Here is a 23147-nt window from a genome sequence, read left to right on the forward strand (position 1 = left end):
AACTGAAAAATTAATCCATGTAACATCTCCTGCACTAACAGTTAATATTTTATATATTGTGCTGAATGTTTTGTAAAATCTGTAAAGAATATAATGGGCACACAGTATATACAGTATATATATAGTAGTGTTCACATCAGCCATCAGAATGTGGAAAAAATGTGATCTCAGTGACCTTGACTGTGGCATAATTGTTGGTGCCGGATGGGTTGGTTTGAATATTTCTGCAACTGCTGATATCCTGGGATTTTTTAATGGGCACACGCTCACCAAAACTGGACAGTTCAAGACTGGAAAAACATAGCCTGCTCTTATGGATCTCGATTTCTGGTGAGGTACACAGATGGTAGGCGTCAGAATTATGGATCCATGGACCCAACCTGCCTTGTGTCAATACAGTTAAAACTAAAAAAGTGAAAGAAATGTGACTCAAGAATATTTCTAGAGCTAATTTATACAAATATATTCATTTATACAAGCTGCTTCTCTCACCAGTTTATTTCAGTTCAATTCAAATTGATTTATTAAGTGCTTTTAACTCCAGACGTTTTCACAAAGCAGCTAAACACAAATTCAGACACCTAAGGAAGCACTCCCTGTCTTGAAAGATATATGTTTGATTGTTTGTTTGGTACATTGTTTTTAATGGGGGTATCAAGTCAGTTTTGCCTTCACCTAGTAATTATAAGTTAAAGACGTGGGTAGGGCAAGTAATTCTAGATCAGTACGGGAAGAAATCTCTCATCAGGGCGTGTAACAGATGACACAGGTAGGGGAGGTCACAGTCTACATGTGCTTGGAATATAAGCAGAAGTGAAAGTATAGTACATTTAGAGACACAGGACATCAGGAGACAGAAAACTACCTGAACCAGAAGAGACACACGATCATGGAGATTAATTTGTGGAAAGTTGTGTGTGTTGTATGTGCTCTACTCCTTAACGCTACAGGTATGTGTAAAGGAAGTGCTGGTTCTGATGAATATTCCATTAAATCTGTCACATGATTAATATATTACAATTAAGGCAAGAACCTACAGATGAGTAGGGAAATTTTTAAAAGAATAAATATCACAATTGCTACTTCGTTGCTGAGATTCTTACAAGTATTTTTTGTATTGGAACTTTTCTAAAAATGTACCTTTATTTATACAAATGAGGCTTTATCTAATTATACACTAATAATTTTGCATACTTAATAAAAAAAATCTAGTCTTTTGATGTTGTTAGAATTAAAATATTTATCTAAATCTAACACTCACACAATAGATACTTTACAGAGCAGTTAGTTGGAAATCACTTTTTATTGTTTATTCAATAAAATACCACATACTTTTTGATGCCATTTTTCATAAAATATATCTAATATAAATCCAAGAATAATCAATATTCCTCTGTAATATCCTTTTAATTAGGGATCAGAATGAACCTGTAAAATGTCATGAATGCAGGTCATCTAGAGATACAAATACACTGCAAAAAGTGTCATCTTAGCAAGTGAAAACATCAGTAGATATTGACAGATGATGATGCTTCTAAACGCTTAAAATTAGCAACATTACTTGCTAATAGAAGAAGGATATTTCAATCTTGAAATGAGTAAAACAATGTCTAGAAATAGTTTTAATTGTCATATATTTGGTTAATTGTAATCTTGAAACTTTCAGACATTTCAGACATTTGATCTTGCTGTGATCTTGACCCTTCATCTGCTGGTTACAGTGATCCTTCAAACATTCAGAACCCCATTCTTGAGATGTCTTTCTAATGAGAATCTCAGACAGAAACACTGAAAACATAATGCCTGTACCATGTAGGTGCAGAGCCATGTTAATAATAAAAAAACCTTGATATGACGAAAATTGTCATTTCTACCAGTAGTGACTTATGACCCTTTAACCTGGCTTTAATCTGCCAAAACAAGGTGGCAGATCAAATTATTTATGTAAAGTACTTTGGAAGCACTAAGAACAGAATGAAGGTATTGCCTTTCTCTTTATAGCTGTTAACATAACATCCTCAGTCTTAAGAGAATCTTGCTAATACAGGTTTCTCTGGATTTTATTTTAATTATATTGTGCATGTTGGCTTATGCTGTATTTAGAATCCAAAAGCTAAGAATACACTGGAGAAACTCTCTGACGTTGTTGATATAGCATTGAGCATTGTGCTTCTCTCTTCCTTTTCCATTAGGCTCACATGCCCAGCTGCCTGGTAAGTTCTTGATTCAAACAACATGACAACTGTGTTTTATTTTTAAAACAGAGGTTACATTACAAGATTTACCAGTTTGTGAAGTAACAAGTTTGCAATAACGTGGTGTCCAAATGAACCCAAACATCAACTAAGTATTAAGCTTAAAGTTAATTATCCAAGTGAAAGAGTCAGTGTTTACTGTACAATGCTGATACATACACAACAAATTCGTACATGGTCAGATTAAAACTTTCACAATTTTATATATATTGCCAGTCTTAGTGTTTTAACTCTGTTTAACTCTGTGTTCTCTGTTTAACTCTCAAGTAAGTTAAATGAACAATGCATACCTGTAATGTTTACAGCACAAAACAAACACTGATTCAAAACTGTGAATCATTTACAAGACAGATTATAAAATATATGATTTTGATCTTTTCACCTCACTCATCTACTCACCTGACTTGCTTTCCCTCACTTTCTCTCTGGTAGAGAAGAGGACCAGAGGAGGGCTGAAAAATGATTTCAACTCTCAGCAAGCATTCAGTGATAGCAAAACCCTCTTTTGCCAGATTTTCAATTCAATTAAATTTTCTTTGTATAGCACTTAACAATGGACATTGTCACCAAGCAGCTTTATAGAAATATATAAATTCAGGATATATAATTTAAATTGATGAATGAGGAAGAACCCTTCAGAGGAACCAGTCTCAAAAGGCAATCCATCCTCATCTGGGTGACACCGGATAGTGCGATTATAAATAATTCCCTTCTATAACTGTATACTATATGGTCAAAAAGTGCAATTGTTTAACCGTGAAATTCATATAAATTCATTATAGTTTTCACATGAAGTCTATTTTGTTGAACTTATCAACTCTTCACTGATGGAGACTTGAATGCAAAACTGTTTGTCGGAATTGCAGTCCAAAAGCTATCATAGCAATTATAGTCCTAAGCCGTCATAGCAAACCTGTTCATATCAATTGAAGTCCAAAGCCACTCTCATGTAATCTCATGTAACTTTAGGCTGTCCATGTGGGGACATCCTCAGCAGCAGTGTGTGGTTTCCAAGTGATGAGAAATCCTACCAGAAGTAGGGCATCAGGATGGATCAGGCAGGTTCAGAGAGCAGAAGGGGTCAGGATCACTGGCATCTCAGGAGTAGCATGTGTAGCTCGACAGAGAGACAGAGAGAGGGAGAGAGAGAGAGAGATTGTTAGGTATGGGCCGACAGCATCCAAACATCCCAGTTTACCACAACACTCTATGCCCATGAACCCTCCAGATCTGATGCTCTACCTAAGAAAAAACTATTCACAAAAGGCTTGACTAAACAAATATGTTTTCAGCCTAGAAGTAAACAATGAGACTGTCTGAGTCCCGAACATTAATTGTAAGGCTGTTCTATAACTGTGGGTCTTTGTAAGAGAAAGCTCTGTCCCCTGCTGTAGCCTTCACTATTCGAGGTACCAACAAGTAGCCTGCACCTTTTGATCAAGGTAGGCGTGGTGGATCATAAAAGACCAAAAGTTTGCTCAGGTACTGCGGTGCGAGACCTTTCAGTGCTTTATAGGTCAATAGTAATATTTTATAATCAGTGCAAAATTTGATTGGGAGCCAATGCAGGGTGGATAAGATAGGGGTGATGTGGTCATATCTTCTGGTTCTAGTAAGAACTCTGGCTGCTGCATTCTGGAGGTCAGGTTTTTTAATCAGGGGTTTGATAACTGCTAGTTTAAAAGATTTAGATACATAGCCAAAGCTAAGGGAAGAACTGATTATTTTATAAGAGGTTTCATTGCTTCTGGAATTATCTGTTGATGATTTTGATGAGGAACTTAGTGAAATTAGTTCAGTCTCTCGAAGGGGACTAAAACATTCTAATTGCTGATCAGTTATGGTTATATTATTATCTACACAGTTATTAAATTGGCATCTTGATAAGTTTATTATTAATTAGCACATTATTCATTTATTTTTCATATATGATTTTTTCACAATTCGTTTATTTTCACATGTTAATTTTTCACATGGAGGTTTATTTATCATGTGACTTATCACATTATTCCTTTTGTCACAAATTATTCACACATTGTTACTTGAATTCAATTGTACAGTTTCAGAGAATAACATGATGAAATGCACCATCACAAATGTTCCACATGTGATTACATATTACTCATATAATCACATATGAAACTTACAGTATGTGCTTAGAGTAGCTAGTACTGGAAATTCAAACTGGCCATTTTTCTGTGTTGTGTAAAATCCATAAACCACAATTCAAATGTAATGTGTGTTATGATCTTAATTCCTGGGGCAAATTAAGACTCTAAACAAACTGAAAAACAGTACAGCATTTTAATGCACAAACATGGCACATTTATTGTTGTAATATGCAGGAGGTGTATATTCGGTGTATGTATGTACAGTTGTGGCCAAAAGTTTTGAGAATTTTCACAAAGTCTGCTGCCTCAGTTTTTATGATGGCAATTTGCATATACTCCAGAATGTTATGAAGAGTGATCAGATGAATTGCAATTAATTGCAAAGTCCCTCTTTGTCATGAAAATGAACTTAATCCCAAAAAAAAAACCATTTCCACTGCCACAAAAGAACCAGCTGACATCATGTCAGTGATTCTCTTGTTAACACAGGTGAGAGTGTTGACGAGGACAAGGCAGGAGATCACTCTGTCATGCTGATTGAGTTAGAATAACAGACTGGAATCTTTAAAAGGAGGGTGGTGCTTGAAATCATTGTTCTTCCTTGGTTAACCATGGTTACCTGCAAGGAAACACGTGCAGTCATCATTACGTTGCACAAAAAGGGATTCACAGGCAAGGATATTGCTGCCAGTAAGATTGCACCTAAATCAACCATTTATCAGATCATCAAGAACTTCAAGGAGAGAGGATCAATTGTTGTGAAGAAGGCTTCAGGGCTCCCAAGAAAGTCCAGCAAGCGGCAGGACCATCTTCTAAAGTTGATTCAGCTGCGGGATCGGGGCACCACCAGTGCAGAGCTTGCTCGGGAATGGCAGCAAGCAGGTGTGAGTGCATCTGCACGGACAGTGAGGCGAAGACTTTTGGAGGATGGCCTGGTGTCAGAAGGGCAGCAAAGAAGCCACTTCTTTCCAGGAAGTTCTTTATCAGGGACAGACTGATATTCTGCAAATGGTACAGGGATTGGACTGCTGAGGACTGGGGTAAAGTCATTTTCTCTGATGAATCCTCTTTCCGATTGTTTGGGGCATCCGGAAGAAAGCTTGTCCGGAGAAGAAAAGGTGAGCACTACCATCAGTCCTGTGTCATGCCAACAGTAAAGCATCCTCAGACCACTCATGTGTGGGGTTGCTTCTCAGCCATGGAGTGGGCTCACTCACATTTTTGCCTAAGAACACAGCCGTGAATAAAGAATCGTACAAAAACATCCTCCGAGAGCAACTTCTCCCAACCATCCAAGAACAGTTTGGTGACGAAAAATGCCTTTTCCAGCATGATGAAGCACCTTGCCATAAGGCAAAAGTGATAACTAAGTGGCTCGGGGAACAAAACATTGAAATTTTGGGTCCATGGCCAGGAAACTCCTCAGACCTTAATCCCATTGAGAACTTGTGGTCAATCCTCAAGAGGCAGGTGGACAAACAAAAACCCACAAATTCTGACAAACTCCAAGCATTGATTATGCAAGAATGGGCTGCCATCAGTCAGGATGTGGCCCAGAAGTTGATTGACAGCATGCCATGGCGAATTGCAGAGGTCTTGAAAAACACAGCAAATATTGAGTCTTTGCATAAACTTAATGTAATTGTCAATAAAAGCCTTTGACACTTATGAAATGCTTGTAATTATACTTCAGTATACCATAGTAACATCTGACAAAAAGATCTAAAAACACTGAAGCAGCAGACTTTGTGAAAATTAATATTTGTGTCATTCTCAAAACTTTTGGCCACGACTGTAATTACGTGTTCCAGAAATCATAGTCGTTGACTAAAGCTATGGCTACACAAGGAGGATGCGTGTTCCACATAAGAGACACAGACAAAAGTCAAAACCAGAAAAACGCTAAGAAGAAAGTTGGAAACTTGGAAAACAGCACAAAAATATGGCTTAGTAATGAATGAAAAGAATAAGCACAGATGGGTATAGAGTATATGCACAAAGGATTGAATACGAAATAGACACGGGTGAAAATAATGCAGTAAATAAGCCAATAATAAGATGGGGTTGAGATTATATCAAAACAAAGCCTATAACACTGTTGCCATATGAGCAATAAATAAATAAATAAATAAATAAATAATATAAAAATACTGTGTTCACACAAGTGTGATACTTCAAATGTGTTTAGTTTAAACTGTATCAAAGGACCTTGTTGTATGACTACAGTAACAATGCTGTGACTATATTGTAATAATACTGTAAAACATACAGTATCTTTAACTTTTCTGTAAAACAAAATACTAACCAGAAGCATTCAGCTGAAGCAGTGAAGGAATCTTGTCTTGCCAATTTTTTCCATAATTTTGTCATCCTAAGTTGTAAAAAAAGCATAGCTTCAATTATTTTACCAAGGATGTCAGTGCAACAAGTTTCAACTGGAAGTAAAGCTAGGTATTTTAGCTTAGCAAGGTAGCTAATGTTTGCTAGTCATCCTGATATTTTAAACAGATAACCCACATAGCCTGCTATTGTTCTTGTTTTGCTTCTATGGACACACTGTACTTTTGCCATATTTAACATTAAGATGTATATTTGACAAGAAAAAAACCTAATATAACTGTACAACACAGGCGATTGCTTTAAGACTTCATGGGAAGTCCAGGCTCCCTAAAATATCATTAAAATGTAGCAATGAATTTTTTCTATATTAAATGTAGAAATATGTCTATATTATTCATCACACTTGTTGAAATGTTATATGATATGATATGATATATGATATGAATGAATCAAATATATAATATGATATGCATCAAATCAGTTATCACTGCAATATTGCACAGTTTGTTCATTTCATGCAAAGTGTTTTCAGCGGACAGCGCAGCCTGCGTATAAAGCTATGTTTATTTTTTATGTTTATTTAAATTATTTGCATTAATTCTGAAATTTTTTGCTTATTTATAGGTCTGGTTTGCTAGCTGTCACTATCTTCCTCAGTGAAATTTAGCTAGCTATTTCGCAGCCTAGATAGCTAGCTATTTCGCAGCTTGATATTAGTGTAGCTTGGCAGACACTGCTACACACACACACACGCACACACACACACACACACACACACACACATATATATATACATATATATATATATATATATATATATATATATATATATATATATATATATATATATATGTGTGTGTGTGTGTGTGTCTGTGTGTATACCTGAATACCACACACCTGTGCTTCCCCTATTTTACAAACCACCAGCCACAAAATCACAGTAACTATCAGGCAATGCTGCTGCCAGTAAATTACTGTAAATTTACAGGGTCATTTTTTTTTTTTTTTTTACAGTGTGGCTACATTTGAAGATCAGGAGTAATCCGAAATAATGGTTTAAAAGCTTGACAAGATGTAATGACCACTAATATCAGGGTCTGAAAATAGTATCGAAATAAAGTTTCTTGCACTTTACAATCCAGTGTCTACTGTGTAAATTAATAATGGCGGTTCTTCTTAAAGAATAGTAAAATTCCGATTATAATGAGGATTTTGTGCTTTTATGACCTTCCTCTTTTCTACCAGTGTGTGGTCGGCCTCCACTGAACACCAAGATTGTGGGTGGTGAAGATGCTGCTCCCGGGTCCTGGCCTTGGCAGGTCAGCATTCAGTCAGGAGGCAGCCATTTCTGTGGTGGCAGCCTGATCAATGAGAACTGGGTCTTATCGGCTGCTCACTGTTTCCCAAGGTATATTGAGAGTTATGCTTGAGAAAGTCTAAAATAACCACACAATAATAATGTAGGTATTTGCATTTTCATAGTGTGCAACACATAAGGTATCCCATATTTTAATGGTAGTAAGTTATTACTGTTTATTGTAAATATAAAACAGACAGAAATAAGGGATTGGGAATGACAAGTTAAATGGTAATATCTATATTAAGAGTATCAATATCTCTTCCTTTCATTTTCAGCATTGGTGCAGCTTCTATCAGAATCTTACTAGGAATGGGAAATTTGGAGGGGACTAACCCTAATATGCAGGAAACAAGTGCTAGCAAGATTATCATCCACCAAGACTATAACTCTGACAACAGTAATGACAATGATATTGCACTAGTCCAGCTCTCCTCTTCAGTGATGTTCAATGATTATGTCATGCCAGTGTGCCTCGCAGCAAGCAACAGTTCTTTTCCTGTTGGTACTAATGTCTGGGTTACAGGATATGGTAAAATCGGTTACAATGGTGAGTGACACATACTGACACAAAGCAGACTGCTTGATAATTAATGTATTTCAACATATTAAGTTAATTTGAAAATAAAATCAGGAAAGAAATTAATCAGTCCTTGATTTGGAATACTCTTCCCTGCTGAAAAATCCAGTTTGCTCTGACCAAGGCAGCTGGAAAACACTTACCAGCCAGCAAAGAGCATCTGCCAGTCTGAGTATCTTGGCCTGTGTTTTTTGTTGCTAGTAGCTGGTCAGACCAAGCTGGATTTTTCAGCAGGGTTCATTATGCAAATCCATGTTGGTAAAACTTAATCATGGGTCTTCACAGTTAATCTGCCGTCCCCTAAAACCCTGCAGGAGGTGCAGGTGCCGATTGTCAGTAACAGTGACTGTGCAAAAGTATATAGACCTGGTTCTATCACAGACAATATGATGTGTGCTGGCTTAGCTGAGGGAGGAAAAGACTCATGCCAGGTAAGAAATCTAAAACCTGCCATATTAATTTGGTACAGTGTCTTGTTTTAAGAATATGAGACATGCAGCTAACAGCTTGTTGTCCATGCAGGGTGATTCTGGAGGTCCACTGGTGGTCAACATCAATGGAACATGGGTTCAGGCTGGGATTGTGAGCTTTGGCAGTGGCTGCGCTTTACCTAAGATCCCTGGTGTGTACACCAGAGTGTCTCAGTACCAAGACTGGATTAACAGCAAGATCAGCAACAATCAACCTGGATTTGTTACATCAAAAAGCAACCGTGACTCCCCCAGCCTCTTCTATCTGTTCCTTTCTTTCTCCGTAATCCCCATCCTCCCCTCCCTCTCTATATTCTAGTGATGATAGTCAAATTATACACACAAGCACAAATGAAAGGAGTAAGCTAACATCACAGTATTTTATCTAAGTCTTCCAGAAGAAGATCCATATTTAGCTTTTAGCTAAAACCTAAAACTTTAGTTTAAAGATCCACAAACGAAAGGAGAGAGCTAACATTACTGTATTCTAGCTATTTTATCTGTCATACAGTACATAAAGAACAATACTTAGCTTTTATCTGTAAGGTGACTAGACAGAAGCCCTTTCTCACAAAAAAACATCCAAACTAAATCACCCCAAACTATGTAGCAAAATGTGTTATGATCTGATGAGAGATCAATTCCAAAAGGTATGTTTGTTGCATAAAAAAAAATAAAAATAAAAAAATCACCAAAAGAACACCATACACCATATTGCCAAGTGAATATGTGCCATGCTGATACACTCTTAGTCAAAAAGATTGAGTGGTGTAATATAATCAAAAGGTGCTTCAACAATCTATTAGTTTATGGGTGTGCACACTTATGCAACTAGGTCATTGTAATTTGTTTTATTTTTACTATTTTCCCCTAAAATGTTTCTGATTGTTTTTCACTTAATTTTTATACATTGTAATTTCACATTGAGAGTAGAAAAAGTTCTGACAAGATTTATCTTGGGTTCATTTTTTTTTTTCACAAACACCTGCCATTTTAACAGGGGAGTGTAGACTTTTTATATGAACTGTATGTGTCTTAGAGTACTACTTAGACGTCCAGAGTGCCTTGTATTTCAGGAACAAATACCAACCTGGCAAGAATTAAATGAGAACGTTTTAGGTATAGATGTCTATATGACAGTGGTATTGATTGCAAATATTAATTGTATTTATTGTCATATGTGACTTGAAGACTTTGTTAGTTTGTTGGAAGTTCTTGGCATGTGTGCCCACTGGAAAGTATCTAGGCTATTCTAACTTCTCTTGGAGGTTAGGTGGGTTGAAAAAGAACCAATTATGCTCAGAGCTAAAATGAAAGTAAATCATACTTAAACATAACTTTGTTTACATACACAAGAGATTAGTAATTGAAAACTCTGAATTTATTCAACCACGTAGCTGATAATTTGTCCTATAGTTACTACATACATACTGTATGTTCATTGGTATGAGTGAGATCACCTGAAAAAAATTCAGTGATACTCTTTCTGTTTCAGTGGATGGGTGCATCATACTGAACTACACAACAAGAAATTTCAGTCTGAGCTGTATTTAACTTTGCAGCTTTACAGAAATCCAGATCTAGACACTTTGAGAAGCCATGATTCAGTTTATTCCTCTCTCTAAGCAGCAACAGAGAATGGGGCTTTAGCAAAAAAATTAACTTTACATGAGCATGGTTAAATCATGAGAATTAGAGAGCAAAAAAATTACATAGACCAGTGAAAAATGTACAACAACCTGTCAAGTCTGATGGGACATACGCAGATTGTTAGAGATCTAGACATACTAATAAGAAAAGTACAGAAGTCCAAGACATACTTCCACACTTTCCGTCATTCACAAATGAGACTGACCAATGAATTCATTTAAAACTAAAAAAGTGAAAGAAATGTGACTCAAAAATATTTCTAGAGCTAATTTATACGAATGTATTCATTCATATAAGCCGCCTCTCTCACCAGTTCATTTCAGTTCAATTCAAACTGATTTATTAAGTGCTTTTAACTCCAGACATTTTTCACAAAGCAGCTAAACACAACACAAGGAGAATAGTATGATCAGTGGTATCAAAAGCTGTACTAAGGTCAAGCAACATAAGCAAGGAGACACAATCCTGATCAGAATGTAGTAGGACTAGGTGAGCAGTGATTGACGGTTATGCTCACCTATCAGCGAGGAGTTTTCCCCATTTAAACACTAACTGGTTGTAGCTTGGGATGTGTCACGTCTGAGCTTGTTGTTTTGAGCGAATGGTTTCACTGGCATGGGGTGTAACATTTTTCTGACGTGCTGATACGTGTGTGCTTCCCCGTATCCCAGTGTGTTGGCGGTTTATATGAATGCGGTGAGCCTGTGCCTATAAAAGGATTATATACAGATATACCTGGGGTGATATCCTTTTTCGGTAAGGGTTTAGTATGCAACTATGACTGGGGAGTGGGCAATGTATGATTGTTAGTAATATTTTGTTTGTTTGTATTTGCTTATTCTAAACTCTTGGAGAACTAAAATGGTGCTCCGTATGAGCTTTGTCTCCCTCCTTGAATGGATTGAGTTTTTGTTTTCTTTTCTTTTGTTCTCCTTTCTTTTTGTTTCTCTGAGTGTAATTATCATCCTTTGAATCTATCTGATGTAATTCCTTATTTTATGTTAATCTATTTTTGAGTTTATTGTATTTGGCGATTATTGCGACCTGCATGTGTGACCAACTGTTCAATCATTGCAATACTACACTGTTACTGCTCATTGTTGCTTGCTTCTGTGAGAAGGAGCTTATTGCAACCAGTTATTTGGTCATTTTAATATTTTATGATCCAGTTATTTGTCAGGTTATTTACTTGTTTCTGATTTACTGCAGTGTGGCTGTGTGATCTGAGTGCACGGTGGTGTGTGTGTGTGCTCTTGTAAAACCAAGCTAGGTGATTGTTCCTTCTGTTGGGAGCCTCAACCCTGTGAGTTGGTATTTATGATTGTTTTGTTTGGTTTATTTTTCCTTAAGTTATATAAGTGTCAGTATTTGTATGAATTTACTTTCTTGTGTTTGTAATTCCATTTGTGTTATTTGAAGTAGTGCTGCCAGTGGCTTAATTTAATGCTATTTAAGTGATTTTAGAGTGTCTAGTGTAACACTCCTGTCACTCTCAGGTTGAGGTATGCTGGACCAGTATCTAGGTTGCGAGGAGCAGTAATGAAACTCACACAGACCACCAAATGTGTTTGAACTGCCGGCTTATATTGACAAAAAGTGAGTAATTGTAAGTTGTCACTTTGCGCAAAAAAAGAAAAAAGAAAAGAAAAGAAATTACAATCACAATATGAAAGAATGAGAAAAAAATAAAGAAAGAAAGAACTATATCAAATGTTTGATTATCCACTTCTTTTTCCTATAGATTTTCTTCTATTTGCACTAATTTAACTAGCTTTGTTCACCTAGTTGTTTTATCCTATTTAGTTTAGATCTAATAACAGTTTATTATGTTCGCTTTTAGGCCTAATCAATTTGAGTTTGTTTTTTCCTTATATATATTCGGTGGTTTCCACTACACAGTATTACTCAGACTGCTTCAAAGTAACATTTTTTGTTTGACACAAAAGAATACATCACTAAAACTCAACATTCAAGGGAAAAAAATTTTGCCTTTATAAACCACTGGAAAGTATCTAGGTTATTCTAACTTCTCTTGGAGGTTAGGTGGGTTGAAAAAGAACCAATTATGCTCAGAGCTAAAATGAAAGTAAATCATACTTAAACCTAACTTTGTTTATATACACAAGCGATTAGGAAATGAAAACTCATACTGTATGTTCATTGGTATGAGTGAGCTCACCTGAAAAAAATTCAGTGATAATCTTTCTGTTTCAGTGGATGGGTGCATCATACTGAACTACACAAGAAATTTCAGTCTGAGCTGTATTTAACTTTGCAGCTTTACAGAAATCCAGATCTAGACACTTTGAGAAGCCATGATTCAGTTTATCCCTCTCAGAGAATGAAGCTCTACTCATTCAAATTTTTACATAACTTTACATAAGCATGATTAGATCAGGAGAATTAGAGAAAAAAAATTACATAGACCAGTGAAAAATGTAGAATAACCTGTTAAGTCTGACGGGACATACACAGACTGTTAGAGATCTAGACATACTAGTAAGACAAGTACAGAAGTCCAAGACATACTTTCACACTGTCTGTCATTCACAAATGAGACTGACCAATGAATTCATTTTAAACTAAAAAAGTGAAAGAAATGTGACTCAAGAATATTTCTAGAGCTAATTTATACGAATGTATTCATTTATACAAGCCGCTTCTCTCACCAGTTCATTTCAGTTCAATTCAAATTGATTTATTAAGTGCTTTTAACTACAGACATTTTCACAAAGCTGCTAAACACAAATTCAGACACCTAAGGAAGCACTCCCTGTCTTGAAAGATATATGTTTGATTGTTTGTTTGGTACATTGTTTTTAATGGGGGTATCAAGTCAGTTTTGCCTTCACCTAGTCATTATAAGTTAAAGACGTGGGTAGGGGAACTAGTTCTAGATCAGTACGGGAAGAAATCTCTCATCAGGGCGTGTAACAGATGACACAGGTAGGGGAGGTCACAGTCTACATGTGCTTGGAATATAAATGGAAGTCTAGTACATTTAGAGACACAGGACATCAGGAGACAGAAAACTACCTGAAACCAGAAGAGACACACGATCATGGAGATTAATTTGTGGAAAGTTGTGTGTGTTGTATGTGCTCTACTCCTTAATGCTACAGGTATGTGTAAAGGAAGTGCTGGTTCTGATAAATATTCCATTAAATCTTTGTATTGGAACTTTTTCAAAAATGTTCATTTATTTATACAAATTAGTCTGTATCTAATTATACACTGATAACTTTGCATACTTAATAAAAAAAATCTAGTCATGATAGATACTTTACAGAGCAGTTAGTTGGAAATCACTTTTTATTGTTTAATCAAGAAAATACCGCATACTTTTTGATGCCATTTTTCATAAAATATATCTAATATAAATCCAAGAATAAACAATATTCCTCTGTAAAATCCTTTTAATTAGAATTTAAGAGTGAACTTGTAAAATGTCATGAATGCAGATCATCTAGAGATACAGATTTTGAATTCCGAAAAGAGAAAAAACTGATTTTGAGGAAGATGGTTTAAAAAATATAAAATAGTTTAATCTCTTTCCACTTTAGTTAACCCTCCTGAAAGTTTCAGTCCTAACCCTAACCCTATTCCATCTTCTAATTTGTATGCCTACACTGCAAAAAGTGTCATCTTAGCAAGTGAAAATTTCAATAGATATTGACAGATGATGATGCTTCTAAATGCTTAAAATTAGCAACATTACTTGCTAATAGAACAAGGATATTTCAATTTTGAAATGAGTAAAACAATGTCTAGAAATAGTTTTAATTGTCATATATTTGGTTAATTGTAATCTTGAAACTTTCAGACATTTCAGACATTTGATCTTGCTGTGACCTTGACCCTTCATCTGCTGGTTACAGTGATCCTTCAAACATTCAGAACCCCATTCTTGAGATGTCTTTCTAATGAGAATCTCAGACAGAAACACTGAAAACATAATGCCTGTACCATGTAGGTGCAGAGCCATGTTAATAATAAAAAAAACCTTGATATGACGAAAATTGTCATTTCTACCAGTAGTGACTTATGACCCTTTAACCTGGCTTTAATCTGCCAAAACAAGGTGGAAACCTTATTATTTATGTAAAGTACTTTGGAAGCACTAAGAACAGAATTCTTATTGCCTTTGTATTCTTATTGCCTCAGTATTGCCTTTCTCTTTATAGTTGTTATTCTCTGTATGCCTGCATATTGTCTCTTTGTATTAATTTTTACATATTTAACCCAAAATACAAGTAGTTGGTTATATAATTTAAATGGAACAGTAATTAAAATAATTATTTTAATAATAATAATAAAATAATAAAATAAAATAATAATTTGTTTTACTCATTGACAAAGACTTTAGGAACTGTGGCAAATGATAAACTGTAAAAATAATATTGAAAATGTGTTTTAAATTGATTATACTTTTCTCATTATGTCAGTGACATTGCACTATATTCTTTACACATTAATGATGCTGGTTCATTTACCACCATTAACTATTACTAAAGTCTTTTTTTTGTTGTATTAGTATTATGAAAATGCATGTTCAAATTTGTTGTCAGACATTTCATTGTCTTGGCTGAAGCAATAACATCCTCAGTCTTAAGAGAATCTTGCTAATACAGGGTTCTCTGAACTTATTTTAATTATATTGTGCATGTTGGCTTATGCTGTATTTAGCATCCAAAAGCTACACTGGAGAAACTCTCTGACGTTGTTGATATAGCATTGAGCATTGTGATTCTCTCTTCCTTTTCCATTAGGCTCACACGCCCAGCTGGCTGGTAAGTTCTTGATTCAAACAACATGACAACTGTGTTTTATTTTTAAAACAGAGGTTACATTGCAAGATTTACCAGTTTGTGAAGTAACAATAATAACATGGTGTCCAAATGAACCCAAACTTCAACTAGGTATTAAGCTTAAAGTTAATTATCCAAGTGAAAGAGTCAGTGTTTACTGTACAATGCTGATACATACACAACATTCGTACATGGTCAGATTAAAACTTTCACAATTTTATATATATTGCCAGTCTTAGTGTTTTAACTCTGTTTAACTCTGTGTTCTCTGTTTAACTCTCAAGTAAGTTAAATGAACAATGCATACCTGTAATGTTCACAGCACAAAACAAACACTGATTCAAAACTGTGAATCATTTACAAGACAGATTATGGGAAAGCACCACATACCACTGTATTTGCGCTCATCTGGACCATAACCACCCCAAAGATCATATGCATGCTAGCTGAATATCTGATTTAAAAAAAAAAAAACCACAAAAACAAATGTCAAAATATTCTGTGAAATACATGATTTTGATCTATTCTTTAACTCACCTGACTTGCTTTCCCTCACTTTCTCTCTGGTAGAGAAGAGGACCAGAGGAGGGCTGAAAAATTATTTCAACTCTCAGCAAGCATTCAGTGATAGCAAAACCCTCTTTTGCCAGATTTTCAATTCAGTTCAATTCAATTTTATTTGTATAGCACTTAACAATGGACATTGTCACAAAGCAGCTTTATAGAAATATATATATTCAGAGTATAAATTTTAAATTAATTAATGAGGAAGAACCCTTGAGAGGAACCAGTCTCATAAGGGAATCCGTCTTCATCTGGGTGACAGTGTCATTATAAATAATTCCCTTCTATAACTGTATACTATATGGTCAAAAAGTGCAATTGTTTAACCATGAAAATTCATTATAGTTTTCACATGAAGTCTATTTTGTGATCAACTCTTCACTGATGGAGACTTGAATGCAAAACTGTTTGTCGGAATTGCAGTCCAAAAGCTATCATAGCAATTATAGTCCTAAGCCGTCATAGTAAACCTGTTCATATCAAGTGAAGTCCAAAGTCTTCTTCATGGTATCTAAATGGTACCATCCACAGTAATCTCATGTAACTTTAGGCTGTCCATGTGGGGACATCCTCAGCAGCAGTGAATCGTTTCCAAGTGATGAGAAATCCTACCAGAAGTAGGGCATCAGGATGGATCAGGCAGGTCCAGAGAGCAGAAGGGGTGAGGATCACTGGCGTCTCAGGAGTAGCATGTGTAGCTCGACAGAGAGACAGAGAGAGGGAGAGAGAGAGAGATTGTTAGGTATGCTAATTGTCACATAATGGTTAAAGAATATATACATTGTGTGCAGAGTGCAAGCAGGGACTCCGGCAAGACTAGCTATGACACCATAACTAAAAGGGAGAGCCAGAAGCCAACACAGACATGAGGGCACCCTGGGACATAAAGCAGCCAGCCACTCCACTGTCAACAAACCTGAGTGAATGCGTGGGAATGGTGGGCTGACAGCATCCAAACATCCCAGTTCACCACTACACTCTATGCCCATGAACCCTCCAGATCTGATGCTCTACCTAATAAAAAACTATTCACAAAAGGCTTGACTAAACAAATATGTTTTCAGCCTAGAATTAAACACTGAGACTGTCTGAGTCCCAAACACTAATTGGAAGGCTGTTCTATAACTGTGGGTCTTTGTAAGAGAAAGCTCTGTCCCCTGCTGTAGCCTTCACTATTCGAGGTACCAACAAGTAGCCTGCACCTTTTGATCAAGGTAGGCGTGGTGGATCATAAAAGACCAAAAGTTTGCTCAGGTACTGCGGTGCGAGACCTTTCAGTGCTTTATAGGTCAATAGGAATATTTTATAATCAATGCAAAATTTGATTGAGAACCAATGTAGGGTGGATAAGATAGGGGTGATGTGGTCATATCTTCTGGTTCTAGTAAGAACTCTGGCCGCTGCATTCTGGACTAACTGGAGGTTGTTTATGCACCTACTGGAACAGCCAGACAGTAAGGTGTTACAATAATCCAACCTAGAGGTAACAAAAGCATGAACTAATTTTTCCGCATCGTGTAGTGACATTATATTTCTTATCTTAGCAATATTTCTGAGATGAAAGAAGGCTATCCTAGTAATATTATCTACATGAGCTTCAAATGAAAGACTGGAGTCAATAATCACGCCAAGGTCTTTTACTGCTACACATGAAGAAAGAGAAATGCCATCCAGAGATACTGTGTAATCAAAAAGGTTATTTCTAGCTGCATGTGGTCCTAGTACAAGTACGTCTGTCTTGTCATAATTATGTAGAAGGAAGTTAATAAGCATCCAGTGTTTAATGTTCTTTACACATTCCTCAACTTTGTTAAGCTGGTCTCTCTCATCTGGCTTTGCTGAAATATATAACTGTGTGTCATCATCATAACACTGACAGCTAATACCATGTTTAATTTTACCCAGAAGTAGCACATATAAACAGAACCTTGCAGAACACCAAACTTTACCTTAGTATGCATAGAGAAGTCACCATTTACATCTACAAACTGATGACGATCAGTCAAATAAGACCTGAGCCAGGAGAGGGCCCAATAGTATGACCAATGGTATCAAAAGCTGCACTAATGTCAAGCAACACAAGCAAGGAGACACAACCCTGATCAGAAGCCAGTAGTAGGTCATTTACCACTTTAACCAATGCTGGCTTGGTGCTATGACGAGGCCTAAATCCTGAGTGATACATTTGAATGTTATTCCTATGCAGTTATGAGCATAACTGCTCTGCTACAAACTTTTCTAGGATCTTGGAGATAAAGGGGAGGTTTGATATAGGTCTATAGTTGGACAACTGACAGGGGTCGAGGTCAGGTTTTTTAATCAGGTGTTTGATAACTGCTAGTTTAAAAGATTTAGGTACATAGCCAAAGCTAAGGGAAGAACTGATTATTTTTAGAAGAGTTTTGATTGCTTCTGGAATTATCTGTTGATGATTTTGATGAGGAAATTAATGAAATTAGTTCAGTCTCTCGAAGGGGAGTAAAACATTCTAATTGCTGATCTGTTATGGTCATATTATTATCTACACAGTTAGTTATCAAATTGGCAAATTGATAAGTTTATTATTAATTAGCACATTATTTATTTCTTTTTCATATATGATTTTATCACAATTCATTTATTTTTACTTTCTGATTTTTTTTTCACAATTCATTTATTTTCACATGTTAATTTTTCACATGTGGGTTTATTTATCATGTGACTTATCACATTATTCCTTTTGTCACAAATTATTCACACAGTGTTACTTGTTTTTCCTTGTATTCACTGGTGCAATTTCAGGGAATAGCATGGTGAAATGCACCATCACAAGTTTTCCACATGTGATTACATATTACTCGTATAATCAAATATGAAACTTACAGTATGTGCTTAGAGTAGCTAGGACTGGAAATTCAAACTGGCCATTTTTCTCTCTTGTGTAAAATCCATAAACCTCAATTCAAATGTAATGTGTGTTATGATAAAGCTAGGGTTACACAAGGAGGATGCGTGTTCCAGATAAGAGACACAGACAAAAGTCGAAACCAGAAAAACACTAAGAAGAAAGTTGGAAACTTGGAAAACAGGACAAAAATATGGCTTAGTAATGAATGAAAAGAAAAAGCACAGATATACCCATCTGTGCTTATTCTTTTCATTCATTACTCAGCCATATTTTTGTATATGCACAAAGGATTGTGCATATAGACAGTATATGCACAAAGGATTGAATACAAAATAGACACGGGTGAAAATAATGCAGTAAATATGCCAATAAAATAAGCCAATAATAAGATGGGGTTGAGGTTATATCAAAACAAAGCCTATAACGCTGCTGCCATATGAGGAAAAAAATAAATAAATAAAATAAAAATACTGTGTTCACACAAGTGTGATACTTTAAATGTGTTTAGTTTAAACTGTATCAAAGGACCTTGTTGTATGACTGCAGTAACAATGCTGTGACTATATTGTAATAATACTGTAAAACATACAGTATCTTTAACTTTTCTGTAAAACAAAATACTAACCAGAAGCATTCAGCTGAAGCAGTGAAGGAATCTTGTCTCGCCAATTTTTTCCATAACTTTGTCATCCTAAGTTGTAAAAAAGCATAGCTTCAATTATTTTACCAAGTAGGTCAGTGCAACAAGTTTCAACTGGAGGTAAAGCTAGGTATTTTAGCTTAGCAAGGTAGCTAATGTTTGCTAGTCATCCTGATATTTTAAACAGATAACCCACATAGCCTGCTATTGTTCTTGTTTTGCTTCTATGGACACACTGTACTTTTGACAAATTTAGCATTAAGATGTATATTTGACAAGAAAAAAAAACAATATAACTGTACAACACAGGCGATTGCTTTAAGATTTCATGGGAAGTCCAGGCTCTCTTTGTTTAAAAGCTTGACAAGATGTAATGACAACTAATATCAGTGTTTGAAAATAGTATCAAAATAAAATTTCTTGCACTTTACAATCCAGTGTCTACTGTGTAAATTAATAATGGCTGTTCCTCTTAAAGAACAGTAAAATTCCAGTTAATAAGGAATAAGGATTTTGTGCTTTTATGACCTTCCTCTTTTCTACCAGTGTGTGGTCGGCCTCCACTGAACACCAAGATTGTGGGTGGTGAAGATGCTGCTCCTGGGTCCTGGCCTTGGCAGGTCAGCATTCAGTCAGGAGGCAGCCATTTCTGTGGTGGCAGCCTGATCAATGAGAACTGGGTCTTATCGGCTGCTCACTGTTTCCCAAGGTATATTGAGAGTTATGCTTGAGAAAGTCTAAAATAACCACACAATAATAATGTATGTATTTGCATTTTCATAGTGCACAACACATAAGGTATTCCACTGTTTAGTGTAAGCAGGTTATTACTGTTTATTGTAAGTATAAAACATAAGGAAATAAGGGATGGGGAGTGACAAATGACATTGTAATATCAGTCTCAATATCTCTTCCTTTCATTTTCAGCATTACTGCACCTGAAATCACAATCTATCTAGGAATGGAAAGTCTGGAGGGGACTAACCCTAATATGCAGAAAACAGGCACTAGTAGCATTATTAATCACCAAGAGTATAACCCTACCACCCATGACAATGATATTGCACTAGTCCAGCTCTCCTCTTCAGTTACTTTCACCAATTATGTCATGCCAGTGTGCCTTGCAGCAAGCAACAGTTCTTTTCCTGGTGGTACTAATGTCTGGGTCACAGGATGGGGTAAAATTGCATCCAGCGGTAAATATTGCCACACGCAGTGGATTACATGTTTAATTCAATGTAACTAGTTGATTTGAAAAAATAATCTGTAAAGAAATGAACCATTCCTTGCTTTGGAATATAGTCTGATTGTCTTGGCCTGTGTTTTTTGTTGCTAGTAGCTGGTCAGACCAAGCTGGATTTTTCAGCAGGGTTCATTATGCAAATCCATGTTGGTAAAACTTAATCATGGGTCTTCACAGTTAATCTGCCGTCCCCTAAAACCCTGCAGGAGGTGCAGGTGCCGATTGTCAGTAACAGTGACTGTGCAAAAGCATATGGATCTGGTTCTATCACAGACAATATGATGTGTGCTGGCTTAACTCAAGGAGGAAAAGACTCATGCCAGGTAAGAAATCTATCATATTAATACCTGCCATATTAATTTGGTACAGTGTCTTGTTTTAAGAACATGAGACATGTAGCTAACAGCTTGTTGTCCATGCAGGGTGATTCTGGAGGTCCACTGGTGGTCAAGTCCAATGGAACATGGGTTCAGGCTGGGATTGTGAGCTTTGGCTATGGCTGCGCTTTACCTAAGATCCCTGGTGTGTACACCAGAGTGTCTCAGTACCAAAACTGGATTAACAGCAAGATCAGCAACAATCAACCTGGATTTGTTACATCAAAAAGCAATCGTGACTCCCCCAGCCTCTTCTATCTGTTCCTTTCTTTCTCCGTAATCCCCATCCTCCCCTCCCTCTCTATATTCTAGTGATGATAGTCAAATTATACACACAAGCACAAATGAAAGGAGTAAGCTAACATCACAGTATTTTATCTATGTCTTGCAGAAAATCCATACTTAGCTTTTAGCTAAAACCTAAAAGTTTAGTTTAAAGATCCACAAACGAAAGGAGTGAGCTAACATTACTGTATTCTAGCTATTTATTTAGCTACAATACTTTGCTTTTATCTGTAGCTTTTACTTACTTACCTTAAGTACTTACCTCGAGTAGCTCAGCTTTTTTTGGTAAAGTCCATAGAGAGAAAGCCGAGTTGGCTATCTGCAGAATGTTGCTCCAGTCTGTTCTCTTGTACCCCCTGTCCATGTTGCAGACTATATGTACCTGAGAGTCTATATACGTATATGACACATTAAAAGTAAAACAACAAAAAGTGTCTTAGTAAATTATTGGGCTGACAAGAGCCATGAGAGCATCTTCAATACACCTTGGCAAAGATACTACAAGTTACTGGACTGTACTGGATGGAAGAAGATCATTCTTTCCTCTGTTAGAGTTTTGATGATTGTGGTGGAGGGTGCTGTCTAATTTGTCACTTGTATGACTACATATGACTATACTACGTATGACTATATATATATATATATATATATATGTAGTCATACAAGTTAGATATATATAGATATAGATAGATAGTTATACACTGGCTAAACACTTTATTAGTTATTAATTTATTAATATTAATTACACTTTATTAATATTAATTCATACAATTATCTAATCAGTCAATCGGCAGCAGCGTAATGCATAAAATAATGCACATATGGGCCAGCAGCTGTAGGTAGTGTTTGCATCAGACATCAGAATGTGGAAAAAATGTGATCTCAGTGACCTTGACCGTGGCATGATTGTTGGTGCCGGACGGGTTGGTTTGAATATTTCTGTAACTGCTGATCTCCTGGGATCACCAAAACTGGACAGGTCAAGACTGGAAAAACATAGTCTGCTCTGATGAATCTCGATTTCTGCTGAGGCACACAGCCCTGCCTGTCAATACTGTTATACTGATTAATCATCGCTTGAAAACCACAGCCTATTTGAGTACTGTTGCTGACCATGTGCATCCCTTCATGGCCACAAGTTACCATCTTCTAATGGTTACATCCAGCATGATAATGCACCATTTCACAAAGCAAACATTGTCTCAAACTGGTTTCATGAACATGACAATGAGTTCAATTTTCTTCAGTGGCTTCCCCACTTGCAAAAAAATTGAGGCTGTTTTAAGAGCAAAGGGAGGCCCTACCCAGTATTAGTATAGTGTTCCTGATAAAGTGCTCGTTGAGTGTATATATACGGTTTGTAGTTGTATATACCATGGAATTGCAGGAATTGCACCTAAGGGAGGAAAAACTCTTCTGGGTTGTTTTGTTGGATTGTTTTGTTATCTACTATACATAATTTTAATAAATATACAGTGTATGTATATAAATCTGCTCAGTTACTGTAACCCACCAATAGTGTATTTAAAAGGGAATGGATAAATGCACAATATACTTTGTGTGACATCATTAAATATGTA

At 36.1% G+C, this 23147-nt stretch overlaps 1 protein-coding gene across 5 annotated transcripts; it reads left to right on the forward strand.

Annotated features, from left to right (window-relative positions):
- Positions 1-843: 843 nt before the first annotated feature.
- LOC128319908 (prostasin-like) lies at positions 844-22161 on the forward strand. Of its 5 annotated transcripts, XM_053239356.1 has the most exons (10): positions 844-950; positions 2193-2213; positions 7952-8114; positions 8342-8613; positions 8929-9074; positions 9166-11519; positions 11973-12066; positions 12260-13885; positions 15533-15553; positions 16927-20202. In XM_053239356.1, the coding sequence occupies exons 1-6, from the start codon at positions 890-892 to the stop codon at positions 9430-9432; spliced, it is 930 nt and encodes a 309-aa protein (XP_053095331.1). In that variant the 5' UTR covers positions 844-889; the 3' UTR covers positions 9433-11519; positions 11973-12066; positions 12260-13885; positions 15533-15553; positions 16927-20202. The 5 variants fall into 5 exon arrangements, with proteins under 5 accessions (XP_053095331.1, XP_053095330.1, XP_053095329.1 ...); XM_053239355.1 differs by having other exon boundaries at positions 9166-12066; XM_053239354.1 differs by having other exon boundaries at positions 11973-13885.
- The last annotated feature ends 986 nt before the right edge of the window (positions 22162-23147 follow it).

Source organism: Pangasianodon hypophthalmus, chromosome 13 (genome assembly GCF_027358585.1).
Source record: "Pangasianodon hypophthalmus isolate fPanHyp1 chromosome 13, fPanHyp1.pri, whole genome shotgun sequence".
NCBI lineage: Eukaryota > Metazoa > Chordata > Actinopteri > Siluriformes > Pangasiidae > Pangasianodon > Pangasianodon hypophthalmus.

Coding starts and splice junctions, on each gene's coding strand:
- LOC128319908 (XM_053239353.1), top strand. CDS start 890: ATGGAGATTAATTTGTGGAAAGTTGTGTGTGTTGTATGTGCTCTACTC. Junction 951..2,192: donor TCTACTCCTTAACGCTACAG/GTATGTGTAAAG, acceptor CTTTTCCATTAG/GCTCACATGCCCAGCTGCCT. Junction 8,115..8,341: donor GCTGCTCACTGTTTCCCAAG/GTATATTGAGAG, acceptor TTTCATTTTCAG/CATTGGTGCAGCTTCTATCA.